At 37.2% G+C, this 27738-nt stretch overlaps 1 protein-coding gene across 2 annotated transcripts in view; it reads left to right on the top strand.

The window, feature by feature from the left end:
* The window catches only part of SLAIN2 (SLAIN motif family member 2), a 36491-nt gene extending 9651 nt beyond the window's left edge, over window positions 1–26840 (top strand). The window contains exons 2-9 of one of the 2 annotated variants that reach the window (XM_082050202.1): window positions 538–686; window positions 6364–6528; window positions 7864–8025; window positions 9329–9688; window positions 12141–12278; window positions 17176–17253; window positions 22274–22592; window positions 24145–26840. In XM_082050202.1, the coding sequence (XP_081906328.1) occupies window positions 538–686; window positions 6364–6528; window positions 7864–8025; window positions 9329–9688; window positions 12141–12278; window positions 17176–17253; window positions 22274–22592; window positions 24145–24211 (1438 nt within the window). In that variant the 3' untranslated portion in view covers window positions 24212–26840. The remainder of the gene's footprint in view (window positions 1–537; window positions 687–6363; window positions 6529–7863; window positions 8026–9328; window positions 9689–12140; window positions 12279–17175; window positions 17254–22273; window positions 22593–24144) is intronic. The other variant, XM_082050203.1, reaches the window with a different exon arrangement.
* The last annotated feature ends 898 nt before the right edge of the window (window positions 26841–27738 follow it).

Here is a 27738-nt window from a genome sequence, read left to right as displayed (position 1 = left end):
GTAAAAATGAAATGTTTATTGTTCAAGGATACTGAAATAGATGTGTTCTGTGCACTTAAAGTGTTCCTTGGCTGTCAAGATGCTTATCACTTGCTACATCTTTGTCTTTATGAAAACAACAGTTGCATATTGTGTAGTGCTTTATTTCCTCCTTTTAGGTGAGTGTTACTTAAATCTGAAAAGATTTATCCTGATTTGTACATTTATGTGACAAAGTGAAATTGTATACCTAATATGTCTGAAAAAGAGAAGACACTTTTTTTTCTGGTGTATCAGTCAGCATATCCCAGTGTAGCAATGCAGGCATCACTTCTTGCCAGAAGTCCTTGGGCAGCCATATGCTTTCAGTATTATATTGCATTAAAAATAGTTAATTTAAAGGTAAAACTTGTGCTTTCTTTATATTTTGGGATTGTAGTGTAGATATAGTATAAAAACAGATAGCGTCCTATGTGGTATTTTGTTACGTGCCTGATCTTATGCTCATTTTGTCTGTCTTCACAGATTTTTTTTTTTTCTTTTTTTCCTCCTTTTCAGGTTATATACGTCCCCAAAGAAGAAACTAAATCCAGTGCAAAAATGCGTCAGTCCATTAGTTTGGTGCAGGCAGGTATTGGATTACCCAAGTCCTGACATTGAATGTGCTAAAAAGTCGCTGATCCACAGGCTGGAACAGACAATGTCAGGTGAGTTCCTGCATACTAACGTCACTGGGTTGTACACATTTATTCTGAAACAGTCAGAATTAGCTGATAGTTGTGAGAAGAGGTGAGATCCTGCAATTACTTTTGTCTAAAGTTTTCATTACGGTTTGCAAGCCGTAATTCACTCTACTCATTTTGAAAGGAAGCATTAGACCATGAGTCATGATTTCAGAGTTTTATGCTACCTGCATAGTTAACAATTTGGTCAGAAGTTTTCAGGAAGAAACAATGGCCTTAACTTGGGAGGTTTTCTTGTCTTATTTTAAAATAGAAGCCTATATTAAACTGTCATCATTGTTGGGTGCTTTTTGGCATGTTACCAGGGAACTTAGTTTTCTGTTAGATGAATTATTTTATTTCATCTAAAGAAATGAAGGCCCAAATTCTTGAATACTTTGGGGAGGTAATACTGATTTCTTTTCCTCCCATCCCTGGTAACTTACGACCTTGTCATAGTCAGATTAAGAAATCCGGAGCTTGTGATTCTTCTTTGACACAAATTAGTTGGCTATATTCAAAACTGGGGAAGAACTGAGCATTTGGCGCTGTGAGGATGAAAGCCTACATTCTCTGCCCTTTTATTCCCAGCCTTTTTGATGTCAAACCAGCAGTAAAATGCTGAAGGTCTGATTAGAATTATCTGTCTATCTGGCTTCTTGTTTTATTTTAATTTCGTTGTTAGACCCTATTTTTACATATTTTTTTAAATTATGCTGACTTAATTTTCTTTCTTGCTATTAATATCCTCTCTGTATTTCCATCTTTTTGCAGTCTTGTGCCATGTGCAATCTTTTCTTTTTTTTTTTTTTTAAACTGTTATCTTCAGGAATTAGAAGAATGGCAGAACTTGAGCTAAGAATATGTGAACACGTAGTTCCAGGAGTGTTCCCAACTACCAGCTCCTTTACATAGTTCACATATAAACTTTGTGCTGAGTTTGACTGTAACTTTTTTTTCCTCTCCTTAAATGCTTTTATGAAACAATGCAGTCTTTATTCTGGTTTGTACTAAAATAGTTCTTAATAAAATTTGAAAATGTCGATGGTAGATCTTATAAAATCGTGGGCATGATGGTGGGTGTGCCGTCAGTATGAGTCGCCTTTGATCTTTCCCTGTTTCTTACGCTTTGTGTATGCTGCCTTGATGAATGTCTTTTAACCATTTTCCTGAACAGTTACCATGCTATATAGCTTGTGACAGATAAAGACTGAAATTCTAAACAATTAAAAGTACGTAGATCACAGGGATTTATGAACAATTATACAAGTTTTGGAGTTTGAATACTACTGAGTGTTTAGGACTGGATAGCAGTGTGGTTAAGCATGAACAGTTCTGTTAATGGTTTGACTTTTTTCAGAACTGATTAGAAATCTTGTAGAAGTACCATAAATTGTGTTACCCTTAGGGTATCTTTAAAAATTCAGTCATAGTTGAAGCAGAGCTGCAGGAAGATTCCCAATGAAATGGAGACACTTGAAAGTTTTATCTTTCAAGTGATGTGTCTAGGCAACTTTACCTCTTTTTTCCATAGACCTAAGTCTGCAGAGTGCCTCTGGCAGTGAAACTTGCAAGAATACTGCAATTCACCTATAGTGCTAATAGGGGAAAATATTAGCGGTAGAAGAGATGGGCACTAATACTGCTGATTGGAGAAGATTTCATGGAAAAATCAATTTGCAATAAAAAAGAAAATTGTCCGTTAGAGCAACTGGCCTACTTACAGATATAGGGTAGCAGGAGGCTCTGCTGGAGAAGGCAAGCAGTGCTGCTTGTAACCTTGTGTGTGTTTCCTACACCACAACTTCTGGAATGTCTTGTGACCTGTATTTTACATAGTGTATCTCATGGACCCATCGCTTAACCTGTTACTGGTTCAGTTTATCAATTTCAGTTCCAATCTCTAAGAATAAGGCTTTTCATACTACTGTTACTTTCTCTCCTGAATCCCTGTTGGTTTTTCTTTTGCTTTGATTATTTTTTTCTTTGTCAGCTCCTGTTGTTACATCTTTCTAGTGTAATATCTTTTTGCTCTTTGTCAGTCTCAAATGCACTCTCGTATTCCAGACTTTCCTCTTCCTTCTTCTAAAGTAATCTTTTCCATTGCACAATGATAAAGGAAGGAAGAGTGACTTTCAGCTCTGTGCTGCTGTGGGCAGTTACTGAGAACACAGGTTGCACAGTGCCTTGTCGCTAGTTAGTTCAGGTTTACAATTGCAGAGCGAGTCCTTCTCAGTGTTGGAAGCATTTTCAGACTAGAGGGAACCTTAGGTGTGTTCTGGTACAAAGACCCCTCTTAGCCATGCCTCAGCTCCTTTGTCAAAAGTGCAAGAGTGCATTTCATGTTGGCTGGAAACCATGGCTTCCACTATGTGGTCTAAAATCACATGATGTTGAGCACATCAGGAGAGTAACTGCAGGAACAGGGAAATACCAGATGGAAGAATTTCTGGAAGTGATGCTTTCTTAAGACATGGTTGCACAGAATTAGAAAAGATTAACTTTGGTCACATTGCAGTTTTTACTATGGCAGTGTTTTTATTTAAATATTTGAAATCAAGCACATGATCAGTATAGCTGGTAGGAGAACTGTGTGGCTATATATGTAAAAGAGCTGTCATATTTTCCATGCTGAGTTTGACTTTTCGGCTGAGCATTGAGCTTGTTCATAACCAGCTGTTATTTAGCTAACTTTGGTCTCAGTGATAGGCTTTGCTAATGATTGGTTTGAATTATTTTACTGCGAGGACTGCTGGAATAAATTTGTCACTTAAATGTAACAAAAATAAACATCAGGTCTTAAGCATTTGGAAAAAATTGACCTGATGTATACAGTAGGTTTTCTGAACCACCTAAACATGAGTTTTCCGCACGCAGATTTTTCTATTCCTATTTTATAGGACAAAAGAGAGATTCAACACCAATTTAACCAAGAGTCAACTAAAATAATTCAGATGCTGCATATTGTTTCTGAACATTATAAAAGAAAATTTACGTTAAAATAAAAGTGTTTCTGTTTAACCCTCCCCTCTAGTGTTTTGAAAGCTAATGTGTAATCTTTTGTAAACTGTTTCATCTAATATAGCATCATTTTAATGTTAAAATGAGTCATCTGTCTTACTAATGTTGTCTGACGCTCCTGAAGACCATATCTCCAGTTGTTGTAAAACAGTAATGTCTTACCAAGTTACAGAAATCCCTGGTGGAAAAACTTCAGGAATTCTAAGCCAGAAAAATGGTTTGAATCCAGCTTTTTTTTTTTTTCTGTGGAAAAATACAGTAGGGAGGGAGGCAGAAGTTCACATTAGCTAGGATGAAAGCTGGTGTACCACATGAAGTGCTGTTATGTACCACAGTATGCTTTTTATATGTAACGGAAGTATGCATGCTTTCATCTAAAGAAATCTGTGTGGCAGAATATTTTGTACCATTATGGCTGCGTACAAAGAACCTGTTTTGAGGGGTACACAGTAGTATAATTGTTTTGTAATTTGTGGTTAGTATTTTAAAACACTTGTCTCTGTAATAAGTACAAAATAAAGAACTGTTGTGCAGACTTAGATTTTAGGGGTTTTTTACAGTCATTTTTAGCAAGAGATGAAAAGTAAAATTTATTTTGGCATGAGAACAAAGATTCAGTTGGAATAGATGCTTTGGGGTTCCTATGTGAATGGCAGAAGAACTTGCTATCAAAGGGGTTTGTATCAGAGTTAACCAGAATATAACTGACTTGTAATTACTGGTTTTGTTAACTGAGTTTTGTAATGAAATGGAGATTTCCTTTCTGACACTCAAAATAAACTGGAGGTTGCTAGCATTCATTAAATTCACTAATTGTTTAAATCAGTGCATAACATTTAAGGCTTGCAGTGAAAGCTGGAATATAAACTTTCTATCCTCTATCTATACCTGTCTTTTCACTCTAATTAAAACAGCAGTAATATTAACTGGTTTAGATTCTAGAAAGGATCTTTACATGAGGTGCAGTTTAAGGAATCTGCTGTAAAGTCAAATTAATTTCTGCTGCTTCCACCTCTGTGCTGCATTCTGCCATCCGTGTGGTTGGTAATATGGTTTTTTTGGGTGCTACTAAAAACTAATTCACTGCTGCAGTCAGTTAAAATACTCTAGATGTGCGTAACCTAAATCCACTCAGTAGGCTGGATAATCGTGCAGCCTCATCATTGCTCGTACTAAACTGAGAAAGCAGCAGCCAAGAGGGAAGTGGAGCAGGCAAAGGAGCTGAGCAGGCATTGCTGCTGAAAGCAGCATCTCATGCAGCTGTAGCCTCTTCTGGCTTCTTGTAATGTCAAAACAAAACAAGAAACATCTTACACTGAATAAAAGGATTTTTAGTAAACAAATTAATGCGAAGTTGCCTGGCACAGTAGAAGAGAGTTCAATTCCATTCCTTTTTTTGAGTCCACTACTATCAGTAACATAATTATTGCAGTAATTGAAGCCCTTTTTCAGTAACAAATGTCACACAGTGTTCTTTGAATAGCTTAATTTCTACCCTGTTTTTTTAAGAATTATTTCAGTGTATTGCCATACATACGTTTCAGTACTGGCATGTCTTAAAGACAGTTTCGTTTCTAGCAGCTAGGTGATATGCACCTTAATCTAACCTAGGTTTGTATATCATAAAGTTTAGATCTTTAGCTTTCAGTTTAATATTTTGCAATTTAATTTGACCTTGGATAAAATACAGTTCTGTTTGGCATAAAATACTTTCAGCAATGGAGGAACTGATTTTACTGAAAATGACCGAATTTCCTTTGGCTCCCACTTCTGCCATTAAAGTTCCATTTTCTATTATATTAAAATAAAATGTAAATTTCTGAACAAAATATTCCTTTACGTAACTATACAAATCATATACCTGGCAACTAGGGGAATTGCAGTATTGTGCTGAAAATGTTCACCAGTAGTTAAAATTAATCTGAAAATACTTTAGTATTGAAATACTTACCATAAATAGCAGAGGAAAGTGTCCCATTTTAGATCTTGTATATGGCATCGAAGCCCACCAACATAAAGATCCCAAAGCATTAGAAGAGGAGATATCTAGAAGGGAATAACTGTACAGTCAATTTGCTTTATTTTACTCAGTAGGTTCATAATACCCAGAAATAAAATCATTAAGCACAGCAAACACTGGTTTTTCATTTTAGTGTATGCTCTGGGGAATTTTGTAGGTGGTTCTGTGCTGTCAACCTTGGGCTCCTGTTGAAATATCAGGTGATCTAGAGAGGTCTGTGAATTCTGGAGAACTAGACCTCATAGTGTGCTCTGGTTTGTAGGTAATTGTGCATAGGATGTATGTTTGCATATCTTAGCTACTACTGTCTTTTGTGTTGCTTCCCTCCTTTTTCCCAAGACCTACATTGGACATCTTGAAGACATCATTTGTAGTGATCTTAGATCTGATTTTTACAAGGAATATATTTGTCACTATCTCATTTTGCACTCTACTCTCACTCCTTCCACAGTGTGATTGTATCTAGGAGATGAAGATATCAGTTGAAAAACTTTCCGGTGACTGAATGTTCTACTTGAATTGTATAGTAATTAAATCACATTGAAAATGTTGTATAGTGTTGTATTCATTTTTCACTGTTTCCTTCAGTATAATTTGTCGCTCTCCTTCTCTTTTATACAGTTCTCAAGAGACAGAGTTTGTACAGCAGCCCTTTCAGTGCGGTCAATTATGCGAGCTCCTATAGTCCAAATACTAGTAGCCCCTACAGCAGTGGTTTCAACTCTCCCTCCTCAACACCAGTGAAATCTGCTTTAGTGAAACAGCTCATACCTCCTGGTACCTCAGGTGAGTGTGTGTATGAGTGTCTGTTCTTTCCTCTTACGTTTGCATTCAACTAGAATAAGAAGTACACCAAAAACCTGTTGGTCTTTTTGCAGGATGTTTGCATCGTGCAGCATTAAAGCTTTTTAGGAAAGGCTTTTTTACAGACTTTTTGGCATAAGAAATTTTTTTTTTTTTCCTCTGTATGTCCAAGTCCCTAAGATCACTGATGCATTTTAGCAGTTAGACCAAAAGATGTGTTGTTAGTTCTGTGGAGTCCCAACACACTTAAGTGACTTTTAGTATTGGCTCTGTTATTGACTAGGATGTAAGTTCCATAGTAGGTGTTTAGAGGTTAGGTGTTGGTAGCTGTAAAATCTCTACAACTACCGTATTTCTTTTTAACTGAAAAATTTGCTATGCAATGAATCCATCAGAACCTCTGAGATGTGAACAATATAATCCAAGGAAGAAGCATGTGTTTAATTAAAGGCATTCCTTGGGATTTTGCAGTTATCAGTGTAAACACTAACTTCTGGCAATGTTTTCTGCCTTTGTTCTGCACCGTAGACACTTTCTTTGCATCAGAAAAAAATGATGGCTGGTACATAACTTTATTCTGAAGTCACAATGTTGACTTATTATATGTACTTCAACTCGTGTTAGCTTGCAGGGAAGATGAAGAAATATTGCAGTGATAATTCAGCTATTTGCAGGTCACTGTGGGTTGCTCTGCATTGTGTGCTACAACGCTGTATCTGCCGGCAGGACGGAGAGATGAAATGTGACTAGCAGTGGGATGTCAGGCAGAAGGCAGCAAACAGCAAGAGTTTTTCCAGTATGTTGTAGTTTAGCAAAGGTGTCTACATAGAACAGGTAGAATTTTCAGATGAACTGTATTCTAAGCATTCCAAATTGAATCAATATTCATTGATCAGTAAGTCCATATTGGCAGGAAAGATATAGTCAAACTTAAGTCTTACAGGATAATGAAAGCACACATGGAACAGGTATGCAGTTGTTCTTAGTGTAAGACCTGTGTTAACTTCATAGCAGTTGAAACTTGGTACAGGTAGACCAGATTATATGTCATTCATTTGTTTTGTCACCATTATAATGATTTTATAAAGTTGCTCATTTTTAGGAGGTAATGGCTAAGCTCTGCTTGTGTAAATTGTATTTTCAGCCTGGGTTTGGAATCAAATGTTTCAAATGGTCTGTCAGACTCAATGTCTCAGTCAGTCATCATCTGTGTTCACATTGGTGGTACTTCTAGGAAAGGAAATACAGCTTGCCTTTTTTGCAGCACCATCCCCGCTCCCCTTTTTAACATTTCCTATTTTTTTTTTCTTTCTCTAGGTCATCTTAAAAGTTCAGCAGATAGAAATCCTCCACTAAGTCCACAGTCCTCTCTGGACAGTGAATTAAGTGCATCAGAGGTGGATGAAGACTCTATTGGGTCTAATTACAAGCTAAATGATGTTACAGATGTGCAAATTTTAGCACGAATGCAGGAAGAAAGTAAGTATTTTCCATCCTGAAAACAAAGTGGAGCAGTTGATAGTTGTGGTTTGTTGTTTTTTTTTTTTTTTTAATCGAATAACTCAATAACAAATGCTTAGCAGCATTGGAAGAGGTGTGTAGATTCTACTACAGATGTACAAATGTAGCTCTCCTGAGAAGGCTGGCTGAGACCTTCTGCTTCCAGGATAAGGAAAGGATGTTACTGTGCAGGAGTGTTCTTTTGAAACAGCGGACAAAATAAATGCTAGAGAGAGTATGAATTCGTTGCATATTGTATATGCTAAAATTATAGTTGTTAGACCTGCCACCAATCTTCTCAGGAGATATGTGCCTTCCCGATATAATCCAGTCTTGTTGACATCAGTGTCTAAACCATGATTTAAATCACCAAAATGTAAAGTCAATATTGCAAAGAATAAGAAAAGCACCTATGTAGATGTCCCTCTTTTATTATAGGTTTAGCTGAGACTTTTTGTCTTCTGATCCTTCTGAGTCTAGAGAAAGTAGTAGTAATTTCACTTGTCTATCTTGGTGGTCTCTAGACTTCATTATTGCATACTTCTATCAGTGGAAAAAAACAAAAACACACAAAAAAACAACAACAAACACACACCACAAACAAGCAAAAAACCAAACCCCCAAGATATATTTTTTACTAAATTATACACATGTACTGCTCTAATGTATTATATACACAAAAATACACAAATGTACACAAAAAATATCAACATTTTTAAAGCATTTATCTACTCTTTAGCTCATCCTATTTAAAAATATTATTTTATTGGTATTACAGAATTTACTTCCTGTAGCTCAGTTTTGCCTACCCCCTGGGGCGCATGCACCGCACTTCAGAGACCACTGGTCTAACAACTCTGTCCTCTCTAGGGGTAGCTTATCACATGGCTTCTGTTACATTTACTAATACATTGCAAGAGACATTTTATTGTGGCTGCTAGAATTGTTACAGGACGTTACATGATACCAAAATTAAGGTGTAGCCCGTGTTGCTAGTATCCAGCCTGGGAGAGGAGGTGAACAGATACACTACAGCTATATTGATGATTGCTGGAGTAGAAAAAATAATTAGCTTATCTAATTATTTCAAGACATTATCAGCTGGTAGATAACTTTTTTTTTTTTTTAGTACTAACCTGGTATTAATTTAATGCCTCAAATAAAAAGGAGTTAAGGTGAGCCAAATGTGAGTTTGACATAGGGTAGAGATTTGTATGCACTGTCTCCAGTTTGAACTGTCTGTGGGCTGGAAGGAAGTGAACAATGTTCTCATTGTTGCCAGGCCTCCGGCAGGAGTATGCAGCAACTGCTTCTCGGCGTAGTTCTGGTTCTTCTTGCAATTCTACAAGGCGAGGCACTTTCAGCGATCAGGAGCTCGATGCGCAGAGTTTAGAAGATGAAGAAGATGGCACACATCACACAGTGCACCCTGCTGTCAACAGGTTCTCACCATCACCCCGCAGTTCTCCCTGGCCTTCACCAAAACAATCTCCAAGGAATTCACCCCGCTCCCGATCGCCTGCTCGAAGCATAGAATACAGCAGAGTGTCACCCCAGCCTATGATTAGCCGTTTACAGCAACCTCGTCTTTCGCTTCAAGGCCATCCTACAGATTTGCAGACTAGCAATGTCAAAAGTGAAGGTAAAAAGCTCTGTCTCAAATTCATTACACAACTAATGTTATAATAGTTGTGTAGTTCCCATAGAGGATTTTGGTCAGCGTGCAGTGCTAAAGCTATGTGCCTGTGTAACATCATGGTTTAATCTCAGAGTTATTAAAGAAAAAGCAGAGCAAGCAAAGCTTGAGTTCTGCTGGGGAACGCTTACAGTCAGATGAGCTGATAGGCTTATATTTATTTTAGATGTTATCCAGTCACTCTGGGTGTAATTGAGTTTTGTGGTGACCAAGTTCTATCTTTGGAAGGCAAATGCACTAAAATAAAGCAGAGCCCAACAGGAACTGTCATTCACCAGTAGGGTTAGGCCTTGCAGATGACAGAATAAAATGCAGAGAAAGTAACTGTGGTCAGGTAAGAATAACATGGCAATTTATGCCTGCATGTGAGCTGAGAGATAGCAGAGTGCTTTCTTCTGGTGCAGGACTCTTGAATTTTTGAGCATGAACACAGCCTTAAAATATTAGTACTTAGGTCAAGCCTTTGTTGGATACTTTAGGCATCTCAAAGCTGTGCAAACCGCTGCATAATAAAAAAATAAAGCTTGCCAGTAAACTTGACACAATTATGCTATATTGGCATAGAACAAAATACCGTATACTGATATGTTTTCCTTCTTGAGTGTACTTTTTCATGACAGCAGACTGGCAGAAACTTGTTTAATTGGGCTGAAATTTCACAAGCGTATTCCTGTTTTTAGAAATGCAGTTGTTATCTGGCAAATAAAATCTTAAATTTGGAAATAATACACATTTAAATATTAAGAATTCACCGTATTTTTTCATCTTTCAAGTAAGCTGGATGCAAAGTGTCTGCAGTAGAGATGATGTTGAAATGCATTTTTAAAGAGTTTATTTTCTGAGTGTTTGTTGTGGGTTTTTTTTTTTTTTTTTGTCACCTAATAGAGCAAAGAGGTTTCTCCCACTTACAGAATTGCGTTGACTAAGAAATTTGAGAATTTTAATCAGGAAAATCAGTGTGCTAGGCTAGAGCTTTTGGGGAAGGTGGCCCTGCAAATTCAGTTAGCTATTCAAGAATATCTTTGGAAAGCTTAGCTTAAGTCTCATCTAGTAATAGTGGTTTAGGGCAGTTTCAGGTACATAGGAAAATGTACAACACAAGCTAATCAATTATATTGTGACATAGTTGAGAATTCATTTCCTGTTCTTTTCTAGGGTTTCAATAAAGTCTTAATGCATGCTAGATGAGTTACAACAAAACTATCCCATGAGAGGCAAGGTACTAAAGGCTGGTATCCCACATACCAGAGGGATCAAAATAGAGCGTGTGATCATGTGCTTCTGAAACACTTCCAACAAATTCTCTTGCAGTGGTTTTTGTGCAGTTGAATGTTGCTTGGATATTCAGAGTTCATACACCAGCAGCCAAAAAAACTTGTTTGGGATTTTTTTTTTCCCTTCTTTTGAATGGTTAGAGCAAAATTTAGTAGGCAGGGTTCAACAATGTATCAACTGCAGTGCAAAGCAATGCGAACTACTGAGTACAGAAAGTACACTTGTAGGAATAACCTGTATGAATATTTAGGCTATGAAGTCTCCTTTTGTTTTTATCTTTAGTGCTTGTGCATGGTTAGCGTGCTTCTGTCCTGCATCCCTCTACAGAATCAGGTTGGCCACTCATCTCAGCAAGGCATCTGCAGTCCTCTATCTGAAGTATGTCATCAACCCAGCTCTGTGTGGGTTGGAGAGACACAGAATGTCATTAGGCTTGAGAAATATTTAATGGCATATTTTTGTATTCTGTGAGCAACGGTGCAAATTTTAGAAGACCCTTGAAGAACCAGTATTAGCTGAATAGATAGTCAAGTCATATGTGAAAGATGAAGCATAACTGGACCTTTCAATATTTTTGAATGCTGCGTATGAAGATTTTCTTTCCTAGCGGGTGGCTGTTATTTGTTGTATGATGTGCTAATATAGGACTGGGTAGTCCTAAAAAATGGCTCAAAAAATTACTATGTTTTTCAGTCTTCAGGCAAGCATTCTATATTATAAATAGCTTTCTAGGTAGAAACTTTGAAAACTCTGCACAACTGCAAATTAGGTTTGCCTATTCAATTTCTCTAACAGTAGAACAAAACCCAGAGAATGATAGTCCAGATATGTTTCAATTTCAAAACACGTTATGCTTGACTTTTTTCACCACAGGTGAAAAATGGAGGTTCTTGCTTTTTTATATAAATGTTTTTTATGTGGTAAATCTGAAAATAATATAGAACTTTAATTCAAGATAATGGAAGAATTGTAGTGTAACAAAATACACTTTTAAATTGCAGTGTAGTTTTATATGGGTAACATTTCGTGTCACTTAGACTTGTGGTTCATCTGTGGGTTCATAACTTGAACTTTGTCCAGCATCAGACTACATGTTGTGGTATCTTTGTGTTATTTTATACAGAAAAGCTAAGGCGTAGTCTTCCAAACCTGTCCAGGACATCTAACATCCAAGCTGAGTCTGTGAAAAACAGCAGAAGTGACTCAAACTTCCAAGTGCCAAATGGGGGAATACCTCGCATTCAACCTCAGGCCTCAGCCAGTAAGTACCTTTAGTGACACTTCAGTGTATAAATCACAAAGTGATGGCATTTAGCTGTCTTTCATGGCAAAGAGAAACATTGCATGCTACACTGGAGATGCTAATCTTGATTTTTAATCATACCTGTGTGAATCTGCTTTTTTGGTACTGGTTATATTCAGAGGATGTCTGATTGCTTATTCAAGGTATCATTCACAGTTTCATAGAAGTATATGTAGAAGTACTGAAGTACTGTAAGGAGTATAAATACAGTAGCTAGACATTTCACAAACCATTTTATTTTCTGTGATTTACAGAAGGTATAGTGCTCTGTGCTGTTGAATTTTATTTTTAGACTATAAAAATTTACTAGGCTATGAAAAGACTTACCTGGATGTTTATTGCTTTTTTTACCGAGTGAAACCTGATCTGAAAACATCCATGCAAGTTTAACCCTTGTTTGCAGTTTCCTTTCTTCTGTTGTTTTGTCATCTGGAAATTACATATTCAGTTGCAGATCTTATTTATGTTAAGTGTTGGTTATTCCTTAGAAAAGGTTTGGATGAACCTGTGTCCCATGAAACAAACCAGCCCATTGCTGGACCAGGAGCTGCTAGTTTGTCGAAAAGTGAACTGCTGATAGGAGAATGCTGCTAACATCACAAGTCTCTTGAAAATGGTGACCTTAAAGAAGCCAAAGCAAATGAAACTTAAATATTCAGTGCTTCTTTATATGTCAATATTGACAGTTTCTGACCATTTTATTTTAAAGCAAGTTTCAGAGTTTAATAACCTTGTGTGACATTTTCAAGAGAACACCACATTATGAATATTATTATGTGTAAAGCTTTGAACTATAAAAGTTCTATAATAAAAGTTGATCAGTAATCTAAATATTTGACAGGAAATGTAAGATATTTGTGAATGAAACGTTGTTTTGTTAAGTGGTCCTTTCAAAACAGTGTGTTAATGCAATATTATTCAGGAATACCAACCGTGCCAAAGACGGGCAAAATTTGTGTCTGTAGTGACTCAGACCAGACATAAGGGTTGTGTGGACAGTCAGTCCCAGGTCTGTCATGCTGTAGCCAAATTAGTGTGACCTTGTGATTGTTCATGCAGGTTACCCCAGCACCCTTTCACCTTGGCTCCCTTCTTCTGCTGTTCGCAAACACTCAGAAGGTGGGATTCACAACTGAAAGTTGTGAACTCTGTAGTTCCAATGCAGGACTGTTTGGCAGGCTTGTCAAACTATAAAGCACTCAGAGCGGTTGGGCAGCAGCCCTCCAGCTGTGTTATTTTTGGGATAGGAAGAATAATCAAATGACCTAAAAGAAAATGAAGGAAAAAAAAATATTAAAAAATTCTACAGATTTGGTGTTTTAAAATTGAGTGGACTGGGAAGGAAAGAGCACAGAGGACAGCATAGTTGCCTAGAAGGCTATTTCCAATACTTAAAGTATATTCACAGTGAAACTTTATGGAAAGATCAGACAGCAGAAGTCTCAGTATTCAATACTTAGTGAATTATTCATTGTAGAGGCCAAAGTAGTGTGACTTATGTTTATACATACATAATTTTTTCAACTTGTGGATGAATTGAGAATATCAGAAATTACTAGGTAAATTTGCTTGCCTTTTGTGAGAATCTTTCCCCAAATGTGAACCACTCTAGACCAACTTACATTTACATGTAAGTTAAATATCATTAATAAACCCCAGATTTCTAGCTTTTACAGTTTCCCTGCTCTTACAGATGTTTGTCAGAGTCTTGCTATTGACAATCGTAAAACGGTTTGTGTATGAAGTCAATGAGTAAGTATCTTTGCTTAGTCTGGATTTAAAAATTTTCTGCAAAACTGTACATTGTATTACAAATTCCAGAATTGTGTCCTTTTTATTGTATACTTTTTGTTTTGTTGGTTTCATATTTTGTCACCTTGCACAAAGCACTGTTAAATCGCAACATTTTTTTTTTTTCCTTGGCAATGACTTCTGGGTCTTGCAATTTGAAGCTTCCTCATATACCTGCTAGTTTTGCATGAGCTTACCTTTGCAAGGATGCTGGCTTGCCACCCAAGGTCACTACTTTTCTCCTTGTCAAAGATCTGCTGTTTATAATTTACTTGCACATTTGCTGTGGCTGCAATACTGAACTTGCTATGGTTGCTGGCATTCAAAAATGAGTTAGGAATCCAGTAAGTTTCTGAAAAGACAATTGTGGTTACATGGGCTAAGTGTACATGCTTGCTTAGTAGAGTAAGGATACTTATACTATGTTTAGAGGTACAACTGTGAAACCTAAAAACAATTCGCATTTTAATTTTTAGCTGTAATGTGGTGAAGAATCCAAATTCTTTTTGAGATTAGATTGAGGGAATTAAATAGTAGTTGTAACTATTAGAATCTTCATTTACATCTGGTTCTCCATGCTGTTATGCAGGAAGTACTTTTTTTATAGGAAAGCTATTAAATATTTCACCTTAAAAGACTGGAAGGTACAGTAATACTTGCGTTCTCTCTAACACTTTAAAGTGTTAGAATGATGGGGAGTCTCTGTAGTTGCATCCTATACCACACAGATTGTGCAGAGCTGTAGACCTTCTAGGGTGGATTCCATATGGGAGCTCCTTGCTTTCTAGTGGGTTGTCTGTGATGCTTTTGTACTTATCTGGCACTATTAGCACGTGAATGTAAAATCTTTAAGCAGAGTGAAATATAAGATATTTTTCAGGACTAAGCTGTAAATTGTTCAAGTTATCAGTAAAGTAACTAGCCTCCTTGCCAAGATCCAGCTCCTTGGCATGTTCAGAGTTAAAGAAAGTGTGTTTTGAGGAAGCAGTATTCCAGTTGGGGTGACCAGAAGCAAACATAACTACCTGTATTCAGTGTGTGCCATTTGTGACAGGGAATGGAATAGCACCCAGAGCACAGGAAGAGCAGCAAGTAGCGTGGATAAGCATGTGCCATAAGCTCATCTCAAACTGCGCATTTCCTCAGCGTTGCCCAGACTGCACTGACTGAAGCTCTTCTCAGTGATTCAGTGCACAGAATTATTCAGCTATTGAGTCTCTATTTACTGGAGTCTCCACTGAGAAGGAAGGAATCTGATATATATTTTTTCAATCCTTGCCACATCATCCCACATCTCTGACTTGCAAGTAGTGTAAATAACGATGGGGGAAGAAACTTAGTGTTATATGCAGTAGTATATTTAAATCTAACTGAATTAATCAGGACAAGCGAAGTTCAAGAACAAAAATATGAAGGAAGCAGCTGTCCTCGGTTTTTGTGTGGTGTAACAAAAAGACCGATTCAGTAAAAAATGGTATAATGAAATACTTGAGAACAGAAACACTCTGGCCAGTGGTCTGCTTCACTAAATTCCTAGAATTCTGATCATTTTTAAACATCTTGCTGTGCTTAATTGGCTGCATATGAATATGTCTTAAAAGTTTATAGCAACACCACGTGCCAGAAGTTGTTAGTATTCCATATTGCCACATGCTTTTTTGTATTAGATTTTAGTTGGTATAAAGAATAGATGTTTTTATTCTTAATATTCACAGGCAGCATTTTATCATGTTTATAAACATTTTAATTATTTTTTGCTGTTTGTTGAAAATGACAGATTGTAGCGTCTATAGTAAGACTAAAATGAACTGACCACCTAGTCTTATTTTCAGAATGAAGGTAAAACACAGATTGAACCTCATTTATAGTTCACAAAATATTGTGCATTTTGCACTGACTGAGGGATAGGAAAGGTGATGGCATTTACTGTATGCTATCAAGTTTAGAAAAGGATTAACTAATACTATTGTATTAGAATTCTAATTGTTCTTCCCTTGCCTTCTTCATAACAATATTCACCATTTAGTGGTAGAACTACAGAGTTTCCTTACTGAGGGTCAAGATCTTTAAGCACAGCTGTTCCCCCATCTTTCTTCCTTCTCACTATGGAAATAAGCCTTGCTAGCACAATCAGTTTTATGCTGGTATAAAACTCCATACAGAGATGTTAATTCATACATTATAATTTTGAGAAGCCTTTGTAGGCAAAGCTTTATTTCATTGGCTACTTTCATCTTCCCCTCCTTTAAATACGCTGTGGTGAAAACACGCTGAGTCGATGTGTTCCTTCTGGCAATAGGTAATTCTCTCCTTGCCAAGGTTCTGCAGCTCTTGGAACGTTGGCTTCTCTCTTGGTAACTGGTGGGTACTGAGGTCATTTCAAGGCAGTGTCAGCCCTTGAACATTACTGGAAAAAAGGCAAGACACAAGAGCAGTAAAGAACAATTTTTGTCATGCTGTCTACATGCTGACAGCTGATAATTCTAAGTGTTACGTCTTTAAATTTGTATACCTTTTGAGGGGAAAAAAAACTCAGACATGTCTCAAAGTGGCTTATGTTTGCATAACTGAAAAATATAACTTTTTAATGAGGATCACATTCAGATAAAGATTTATGCTTTTGTATAGTGTTAGAATATTTTTTGAAAACTCCTTAAAAGAAAAAGTTTATTCTTGCTAGGTTAAATACGACAGTTTAATTTTCATCTTTGTATCCAACTTGCGCTCACATTGCTGTAGCATGTCTGCTAGGTGGCTTGTTCTTCCTTTGGCGTATTAATTTTTTTTGCCTTTCTGGGCTTTTTGCCCTACAAGAAGCTTTACTCTCACAGAATCTGCACATTTGCACTGCACAGTTTCTGACACGCTCCTCTGTAACTCTTTGCCTTAAAGAGCAAGCACCATTTTAAAAACCCCATCACTTCCAGAGTCATAACAGCTTTTTTAGTGTGTTTTATTCACTCTGTTCCTTGATGCTTCAAAAGTGGATACAATTCTGAAATTCCCACTAAAGTTAGTTTTCTTATCTTCTTAGACAAATATAACACTTCTTGTCTTTCAACAGCTCTGCAAAGGCAGAAACAATTGCGTCGTGCTGCCTTCAAAACCAAACAGTTTCTTCAAACTCCATCTACAAAAGGAGGTAATTAACTTAGAACCTCTTACCAAGCTCCAGCAAATCTCAGATAATTGTTCACTTGCATTAAATCTCACACATTCTAGATCAATAAAATTGCTGTTGCATGTTGAGATTAACCAAGTGGTCCTTGCTGTGTTGAAGTATGTAACTTTTTTGTCTAAACATTAAAAATACATCCCTGCATCATGTAGGGGGGAAAAAAAAGTATTAAATTGGATTTTGAGAGAAAATCCAAGAATTGGTGACTTGCAGCATTAATCGGGAAATCTGGATTAGAAAAGTAGAATCTTGAATCCATGTACCTGAGGGCTACATTTGGATAGGAATTTTTTTAAATTGTAAAACATAGTTTCTTAAAACTGCAACCAATTGAAAATATCATCCTTTGTGCTGGAAACAAAAGCTAATGAGTTTATACTTGAAAAGATGAGCATAGAATGTTAACTTGTTTTGTGCATACCTGCGTGAGTGCTTACAGTTTCTTTTTTCCTGTCAAAACTAGAAGATTAACTGTTGGGGTTAATCTTCTAGTAGATTTACATTTTTTTCCTCAATGAATTAGAGGCTATTGCATATAATATTCCAGTTTGCAAATGGCTGAAGTTGGCTGCTTCTTAAGAAGAAAATGCAATATGTTGAGGCTTAATCCCGTTAGACAGGTTTTAACTGATTTGTATTGAATTCTGGCAGCCTTGTATATGACACTGCCTCAGCTTCACTACTTAAATAAAACAAGTTCACGATTTTGCTTTTCATCATAGTTGGTCCTATTTATTAACAATCTAGAAGATCTCATTTTGAAGATCATATTTCACTTCAGACCAATCCATAATCTCTCTAGATGCCAGAAACCCTTAAGGATTGTAAGAGTCCTTCATGCAGATACTGGGGGTAGCTGACAAAATGTGTGTGTTTCTCAGTGGTTTAATGATGTTACTTCTTTGAGTCAACTTTATTCCATGTAGAAAGTTTTAGTGAAGTATAGTGACTTGGAAACAGATTCACATGGCTTAATAGGAGGTCTCTAACAGTCTTCGTAATATTCCATACCAAATGAAGAAAAGTTCTCTCCGTGTTCTGCTTTGGCATAACACCACTATCTCAGTTCTTCTGCAAGGCTTTCCATGCTATCTTTTAAGTTTTCACCTTCATCTGGGTGTCTGGAACACTCACTGGGTTGATGGCTGAGTCTGGAGCTGTGGAAATGTACAGAAAATTAACTTCTCTTTGAGTTTACATTATTTGTGACATTTTATTAAACCTTAGAGAATAAGGAATTGAGCATGTTGCACTGCCAGTTATGTATTCTGGTTTATAGTTGCTGTCATTGCTCACTGCAAATGAGGACCCAACATGTCCTTTTCAGCTGTTTGCTGTTTTGTAGTCCTTGATGTGTTAATTTTGTTGCTTCTGATCTGAGGTTCTGACAAGTAGAGAAGCATTATACAGTAATAAAACAAGACTTCTGTTTCAATAGAATAAACAACTATGAGCAATGATTGGTCTTAGTTTCTTAAAATACTGCTCATTACACAGCTTGACACCTTTCACACACAGACATTGGCATGTTGTTTTACCATTTTGTGCAAAGCAGTTCAAAATACATTCCAATAACCACCTCTGTACCTCAGTGTAACAGATTTGTTAAGGCTTATACAGCAATCCAGTATCAGTGAGATCATAGACTGGTTTGGGTCATCTAGTCCAACCCCCCTGCAATGGTCAGGGACAACTTCAACCAGATCACGTTGCTCAGAGCCACATCCAGCCTGGTCTTGAATGTTTCCAGGGATATGGGGCATCTACCATCTCTGAGCAACCTGTGCCAGTGTTTCACCACCCTCATTGTAAAAAAATTGTTCTTCATGTCTGGCCTGAATCTCTCCTCCTTTGGTTTAAAACCCTTACCCCTTGTCATCTTGTAACAGGCCCTGCTAAAAAGTCTGTCCCCATCTTTCTTATAAGTCCTTTTTAAGTACTGAAAGGCCACAATAACATCTCTCTGGAGCCTTTTCTTCTCGTGGCTGAACAACACCAACTCTCAGCCTGTCCTCATAGCAGAGGTTTCCATCACCCTGATCATTTTTGAAGTCCTCCTCTGGACCCTCTCCAACAGGTCCATGTCTTTCCTGTACTGAGATGACAGAATAGTTTATTGATTCCCATCATTTTACCTCATCTGTTCTTTCATATCAGATGAATCTTTTCATCATGATGGTTACGATTTAACAACTGCATCAGAATTGATTGTGGTTTCAGGTCTGTGTGCATCAGCTGGCCTTGGGGTACCAGCTGGATGAGGTTGTAGCTTCCCAGCATCCTGCTTTGCCAGGTGGGGATCTCCTGCTCCCTGCCCACAATCCAGGACGGAATCCAGAGAGGGTGGGAAATATAAATCTTGTAACTGCACAGTGCCATTTATTTGTATTGTTGCTACATGTTTTAAATGTATTTGGTTTAGTTGTTTAGTTTCTAAGGAGACGGAGTTGCGTGAAGTTAAGCACCACCCATACACATTTACACGTTTTTATTAAACACGGATCAGCTCAACACTGCACGTGGGTATATAATCATCAGTCTTTGACTAAGGCAGTACCTCAGTCTTTGTGATCCTGTCTTCCATATAGGCCAAGCTGAGTTTCATTAAATATCCAGAACTGCTCTAAGACAAAATTCTTTGTATGTAGAGCAGAATTATTAGACAGTTTGCCAGAGATTGCATCATGTGGACTGCTTTGGAGATCACAGCATGTTGGAAGACAATTCATCCCTTTGTGTACAGGAATGAGTACAGCTCTCAGCCATGTCTGCAATGCTGTGCTGACAGGAAATGTTTTCTGAATTGACAGCTTGAGTTGGAAGCATGGTAAAATATGGTCAACAGAAAACTAGAGCGAGTGGAGAGGACTCATTTAGTGGATGCTGACTTTCACTGGCAATGTGACAAGCTTTCTTCAGTGACAGTTTTTCATTGCTTACACTATGAACTTAAAAATCTCCCTGTTGTGCCTATCAGAGTCCCAAAGGTATATGAAGTTTGCATGCACTGGTATTGCTCTGTTGGTCAGTTGCTAACCTGATGCTGTATTTCTGTTCCAAGCCAGTATTGTAATGAGAAGTTTCCTGGTAAAAGCTCCCTGTGTTTACAGTGTAGAATCACTTGAAAATTCTGTAGGATTCAATTGCACCAATGTTACAGGCAATGGTCACATTGTAAAAATTTCCAATAGGTAATCTTAGTCCTAGGAACACTTTGCTCTTCTTGTCCAGTCATTCTGCTGTTAACACTTTCCTTAATCCATCCTCTGGCTTGATGCCAAGGTTTTTATTTTAAGGTTTTTTATTTATTCTCCTTGCTACTTAGCAGCTGTCATGTATTGTTGACATCTCTGCCACCTTTTTTGTCAGCTTTTCCCACGAGTGGCTTCACGCTGTATTTAATATCATTGTCAGTGGAGAGGCCCTCTTGGATAATCCAGAAAGGAATCAAATCCACTTCACATCTGCAGTGAAGCACATAATAATCTTCCTAGATATCCTCTGTATGGAATGGCTTCAAAATGCAAACTGAAAACTGCTACTTCCTCTGTACCCCATTTTCGTTGTCATGTTCCTGTCATTATTCATCCCTTCTTTCACTCCTCACGCTCTTAGTGGATTTACCTTGTAAAATGATAATAAAAGCTATGTGAAGGGCCGTCTTTTATGTACAACATCTAAGAAGACTCAACTTTGGTCTCTGTGTAAAAAAAAAAAAAAAAAAAAGAAAAAAAGTTTCTTTAGTGGAGAAAAGAATAGTTCATGCAAATTCACTAAATGTAAATGCAGTTTTGTTTAATTTCCTAACTGTTGACTGACCTGCTTTATCAGCTTGAAAAGCTAGTGAAATTCCATTTAATCATTAAAATGATGGATTATTTTAAGTATTCCATTTAGTGACTCTATTGTGCATATTTTGAACATACTTCTTATATTCATGAAGAATTGTGCTTAAGGTTTGGTATTATCAAAGAGCTATTGAATGTGCTTTTTGGCAGTATTTTTGCTGTGAGGATTAGTTGTCATTCATTGGTAGCTGTCTACTAATTCAGAAGTAATTCCTGAGTATATAATAAATAAGAATTCTTGCTGTTGTATTAATAGCATTGAGTAAAACAAATGTATTGTAGAAAAATAAATTGTTAGTGGAGTATATTTGTATGTGCACCTTGTTGCAGAGACAATGCTATATTGTAGGTCTAAGCCTCTAAATGGATTTTCATTGGCTTACTAACCTTTCCCAGAAAGGACTTGGTAAAGACCTATATTTTACATACTAACTCCAAATACAATTTTTTAATATTCACATATTAGCTATACTGATAATTTAGATAATCTTTGTAAAAAGAGGAAGGCTATAAATTGCTATAGTTGTCTCATGTAAGTTTCATAGTAGCACTTTATTTTCTTTTGTATTGTGGGTTGGCTGACCTTAGCCTTTTTTTTTTTCCCTATCAGCCAATAAATATGGGACATGACCATATCTTTAGGTGAATTCTAATTCAATGGACTTGGTTAAAAAGAAGAGCATAAAGGAAACATTAGGATGCACTGTGCTGACATCGTCATAATTGAAAGCCAATAAACACTTTAGATCTATTTAAAAACTGTCAGACTAGGATCTTGTATTCTTTAGTGTGTTCTTTCAGGAATGGGAATTAGGTTACATGTTTCTGAAGCAGCTAAATTTCTTCTTAACAAATATGTTCTCCTCTTCTTTTTACTTGACTGATACAATTGTTAAGAGCCATACTAGTATTATTTATAAATCCAGATAAGTATTTGTAGTAAGCAAATGGGGCATTAGAGTTATGATATCAAAAACACATGACAGGACATCTGAATTCCTGTTTCTCATTGCTGCTTGATTGGCTGTATTCATTATACATTCCATATTGTTTGAATTTTTACATAATCTCCTGTTTATAATTTCAGTCACAATGTAACTTAAGCTTGAAAGTAACTTCTGTATTTTATTTTCCAGTACCTTCTTCAAGCAAATTCCGCTCACCTGCAGCACCATCTCCCCTCGCTCTCCGACAACCAGTGAAAGCATTTAGTAACCACGGACCCGGTTCTGTTGCTTCTCCAGAAGCCGTGCAGCTGACACACAGTAGCTCTTCACCAGGGCTTCTTGCAGCCCCCAGTTCAGGTTTGCCGAGCCCTGCGAGCAGTATTAACAGTACGACTCTTACCAGACCGGCAGGGACAGCAGGGATGAGGAGTGGTTTGCCCAGACCCAGTGCCCCTTCCACAGGGGGCATCCCAGTGCCTCGTAGCAAACTTGCACAGCCTGTTCGCAGGTGAGTATGTGACAGGCAGGCTTGGTTTGAAGTTTACATAATGCATTTTGTACTTTGCGTATATGTGCTGCTCCTTCCTGCAATTCTTACTTCAACCGCAAGGTCTTTAGAACAAAACTCGAGACCTACAGTTGAAGTATTTGCCTGTTTCCAAAATAGTTTTGAAGCAAAACTGAGAGAAGAGGTTCTTGAACTAAAGAGTGAAGGTGAAGGAGTGAAAGCGAAATGCATAAAGAAAGATACTGAGCTAAGTAAACAAAGTGACTTAGTCTGGGCTGAGAAAGAGAAACAATTTGTCTGCATGTGGTAAAAAGCTATCAAAATATAGCTGGCAAGTGAAAATTAATTTGTACAATTAAGTGACACATTCTGAAGTCAGAACTACTTTCCTTTTGTAATCCATAAGTCAGGCAGTGGTACCACGGTGAGAACAATTTCTTGCCTTGGGCAGCTACAAACTTGAGGAAGGAAGACACGTGAGGGCAGAGGAGGCATCGGTAGCATTTTCTGAACATAATGTAAAAATCAATGCAGTAAACCCATGGGACAAAACAGAATTTTCAGCTCAAACATAACCTCTGTGCTAACACCCAGCTGTAGAAGTTGCTTAATGTCAGAGTGCTTTGGGAAACCACCACAAGAGAGACACTGTATTAAGTGGAAAGGCTACGTGGACAGTTGTCTTAAGGAGATTCAGAAGGACATGATGAATAATTTAGAATATGTGCTCTTAATGCCACGCTAATGTGGATTTGCACTGAATGCGTCAAGCAGAAGCCAGCTGACATAAAGAAGCGGTTGTTTATGAGGAGTACTAAGAATTCCCTTAAACAGAAAGAATAAACAGCTGGTCCCCAGTACCAGAGAAAGGTGAAACGGCCATAAATAGCAAAGTGGAGGAGTTCTGTTGTCTAGTGAGTACTGGGCAAGGCAATGACAAGTGACTGTCACAGCACTGACTGTTTTGCACTCTTAAGTCTGTCCGTAGGATGAACCTTCGTGTAATAAAAAGTAGTTGGTTTTGACAGGAAGTTTTTAATAGTAGCAAAGTGAGGTTGTCCAAGTCACAACTTGTCTTACGGAAAAGCTTTTCACTTATTAAACTTACACAGCTATTTATTTTAATTTACACACACAATGCAGTAGCTGTACTCAATGCAATAATGAAGTGTCTATGAACATCAAGATTTTCATGTAAGCAAAATGTAATACTTTAAACAAGGATTTTCCTGTTTATACATCACTGGAAAAAAAAAATGCTTGCTTTTAGATGGCAGCAGATTAAGTCTGTATTCTTACAGAATATAATAGCCAAAAGTTTTCTGTCTATTTTTGCAGATGTTTTTCTGATGTGGTAATTGCCAAGATATAGTGCACAGAATCTGAAACCAAAAATATTTTTGAGTTTATGTTAAGTAGACTGTACTGCAGAGAAGTAAATGAATGAAATGTATATTTCAATTTTTTGTAAAATGTTTGAATTCTTATGTATTGTAGATGCAGACTTCAGCAGTTATGTATGAAACTGAAAAATAATCTCATTTTATTTTAGATCATTACCTGCTCCCAAAACCTATGGCAACGTGAAAGATGAGAGTTGGAAAGATGGCTGCTACTGAACTGCAAACCTTAATGCAAAGTTCCAGTGCTCACGGATGCTTCCTCACCAGGCTAAAAGACAGCTTGATTATACAAACTGTTCAGATGTGACTTTTGGGATTTGTCAAAATTCCAGACCTCTCTGTCTCTAATTAGCACAAACTGGCAGAGATTATAAAGCAGCACTTTAATGACATCTAACATCAGATGTTTAGTGATCATACAATCACTTCTACATCAAATAGCTATCAGTTCTGGTGGTTTTTTTTTTTTTCTTGCTTGCTAAAAATGTATCAATATGAGCATTTATGAGAGTGGCCAATGTCTGGGCAAAAACCTAACGAATGCCAAAGAAATGCCCATCTTGAAAAACAGCAAGTATAAAGTCAACTTAGATTGTCCAAAACTTCATTTTCAGCCTGTTTGAATTCAGCAGAAAGATTGATGAATAGTACTATTGACACAAAACCGTGTTACTCAGAGCTGGTGTTCTGATTGCAGACTGCTGCAGTGCTAGTGAAACATGGCTTTGAACACTTGTCTGAGATTCTTATTTGGGAAAGTGGTACGTACATCCTTCCGAGAGAAGCAGAAGTTACTTTGGAAGATGAGGCAGAACAGCGAGTAGTAGCCATGGCTTTTATTAACATTAAAGGTTTGAATGTAGCAGATAAAAATGCAATAGTATAGATCGCATCTTTCCTACTATGATATATCGGCTTTACACACTCTTACATGTTTGATTGCCAAAAGGGCTCAGTGTCAGTTGTACAATCTTTCTAACCTTAAAGTTCCTGGCTCAGGAAAGATGGCCTTTGCTATTGTAGCCACGTTTTTAACACACACCTTGCTACTTGGGGAAAACTTTTTTATAGCAGGTTTCCTTAAAAAAGAGCGAGCAAGTCATAATGCTAATTTGTTCTAATACCATACCACTATGCTTGCAGCCTGGAGCAACTGTAAATGCTGATAGTTACGGAGAAGGAAACACAACTATGCACTTGTAACATACAAATTTTAAGGTAATGAGTTGACTCTTGATGCCAAATGATATTCATTTAGGTGATGTTCCATGGTATGAGGGAGTTTCCTGTATCCTATTTTTTTACTTTCGTCCATTTCTTAAATTGGTTTATTTTAAATTGTAAATATTTTTACAGAATATATTGCCCATGTAAGTGTGATTAAATACGTACTTTGCCTTACATATGTGTATCTTACATTACTGGTAACAGAGTATGAAACCTGCTGTGTCTGTTTACAAGCTATTAAATTCCTCTGGTGGCTTTGACTTATTCTAACACAGGTTGCTCAGAACAACTCATTCATATATTTAGCATTTGAACCATTGTTTTCTGTTTTGGAAGACATCATGCAAACATTTGTAACTAAGTTGTATTGGGTGGGACTAGTTAAATGGAAGGGATTTTGTTTGAAGCTTTTTCAGTATTTTGGATGTACAGTTGATGAAGTAAGAGAATGTGAGTGGTATATCCTTTGTGCAATGACTGACGAACACTACAAGGTGGATTGGATGGTAGGTAGCCTTCAACCCCATTAGTATCTGAGTTTGGCTCTGCTGGTGTATTTTGCTCCCACCACTAAGAGGATAACTAACCCTGAAATTCTAGCACTTGAATTTTAGGCCAGCATTAACATATTCCTGGACAAAAAGCCATGCAATACTACTTGACTTGGAAAAAGCCAAATATGAAGGAGTGAAGACAAATTTGCAGCTCTCGTTACTCATGTGAGCTTTGGGTTGGTGAATGACTTCACACTCCAGACCAAGATCTGTGCTGAGACTTTTGAAGTCGGGACATCAAATATACTATAATTCAGTAAGATTTCAGCAGGGGTAAAGAAACCACCTCGCACCAGTAGATCAGTACATACCACTGATCCAGCCTTGTGTCATGTGCTGGCACAGATAATGGATGTCAGTATCTCATGTGAAGCAGAAGAGGGGACTAGATCAAACACACATATTTGCATTTAAGCTGGAATTTTAACATTTCAGCATTTTACAAAGCAATGCTGCAGTCTTCATTGAAAAAGTGAATTTTAGTTGGTGAATTTTATCAAATACTTGACTGACTTTTAAATTTTGAAAGTCAGTTTAGATGATGACATTGGGGGTTTTACCATGGCTGCATCAAACTGTTGTGTACGTTTCCTTAAGTAATTCATCACTTGGGTAAGTTCAGCTTAAGTTTTATAAGGATTCTTTTCTCTGCTGTTCTCCCCCTGAAATACAGCAAAGGACTTCCTGAAAGAGACGGACTGTCTGTTTACCAGAAAAGCCTTTGTGCATTACCAGTTTACTGATATCAGGAAATCATGGGGCTCTGTGTTTAGAGATTTTCTCCAGAAGTGTGGAAATACGGATTTGATAAACTAGTGCCTATGATTTACTTCTGTTTGATATAGTAGTAAGGGGTTTATGAATGTGGATTACTTTTTGTGCCAACAGCTCGGAATTGTTGTATGTGTGTAGGCAGAAAGACTTGTTCTGCTTCCAAAGTTATTTAAGTTTTTTGTGTTTGAATGTTTTTGTAAGTGTTAAAAGTGTAAAAAAAAAATATATAAAATATTCTTACCACAAAATACTTCCTGCATCATTTTTTTAAATAAAAATCAGTTTTAAAATACTTTAGACATCTAAAGGGTATTGTTACAGGGTTTTTTTGGCTGGTTGGGTTGTTTCTCAAGAACTGCATTCACTTTTCTAGAAATTACCAGCATCATCTTCTGGTCTGGCCCTGTAATTCATGACCTGAACACAATGCTGTATTTGGGTGAAATCCCTCATTTCCTTGCAGAGGTGGACTTGTGCTGTGCTTCTGCTCCAGGAAGATGATGCACCATTCAGAGTTATGTGAAAAAACATATTCTGAATTTCCACCCAGAGCAGTTTGTGCAAATCTGAGTACTCAAGCTGCCTTTCATTTTTGCAGGATTTGTGCTGACCACCACATGAAACAGACTCTTTTAGTTCGAAAATTCTGAAAATTTATGCAGAAAATTGAGCAGTGTAATAGTGTACCTGGTAAGCTGCCTTCGAGTTACGTATACGTTTTATCTAGTTCATCTATGAATTCCTCTATCTTTTGGCTTACATACAAGCAAGAAGTTTGTTTTGAACTTGGTAATTTTCTGTAATCTGTGTTTTTCTACAAAGCAAGGCATCTAGGAAAATATGGCATCCACATTACTATTGATCTTGGTATTAACCAAGTTAAACTAGGCTTACATCTATTTGGTGGCCACTTAACATTAAATTTGTTTAACAAAATTTAACCTCTGAGGCTTGCTATTAATTGTTTATCCCAGTGCAGTCCCCTATTTTGTCATCAAGCCAGCAGATCAAAAGGTTTGCCTCTGGTTACTTGCCCCTAGTTAGCTGGCCTGCTTATGTAGGGCTGGCTCACACCTACTGCTTTTAACGTGTGTCTCCTACCTCTCCTCGTTGCTTTTGAGTTGTGCAGTGAAGCACAGTCTGCCCCACACCCCTCCAGGAAAACAGAGCAGTGTCGAAATGACAGGC

This window comes from Streptopelia decaocto (assembly GCF_964273445.1).
Source record: "Streptopelia decaocto genome assembly, chromosome: 4".
NCBI lineage: Eukaryota > Metazoa > Chordata > Aves > Columbiformes > Columbidae > Streptopelia > Streptopelia decaocto.
The sequence above is the reverse complement of the archived record's forward strand: the minus strand, read 5'-3'. Positions and strand labels throughout refer to the sequence as shown.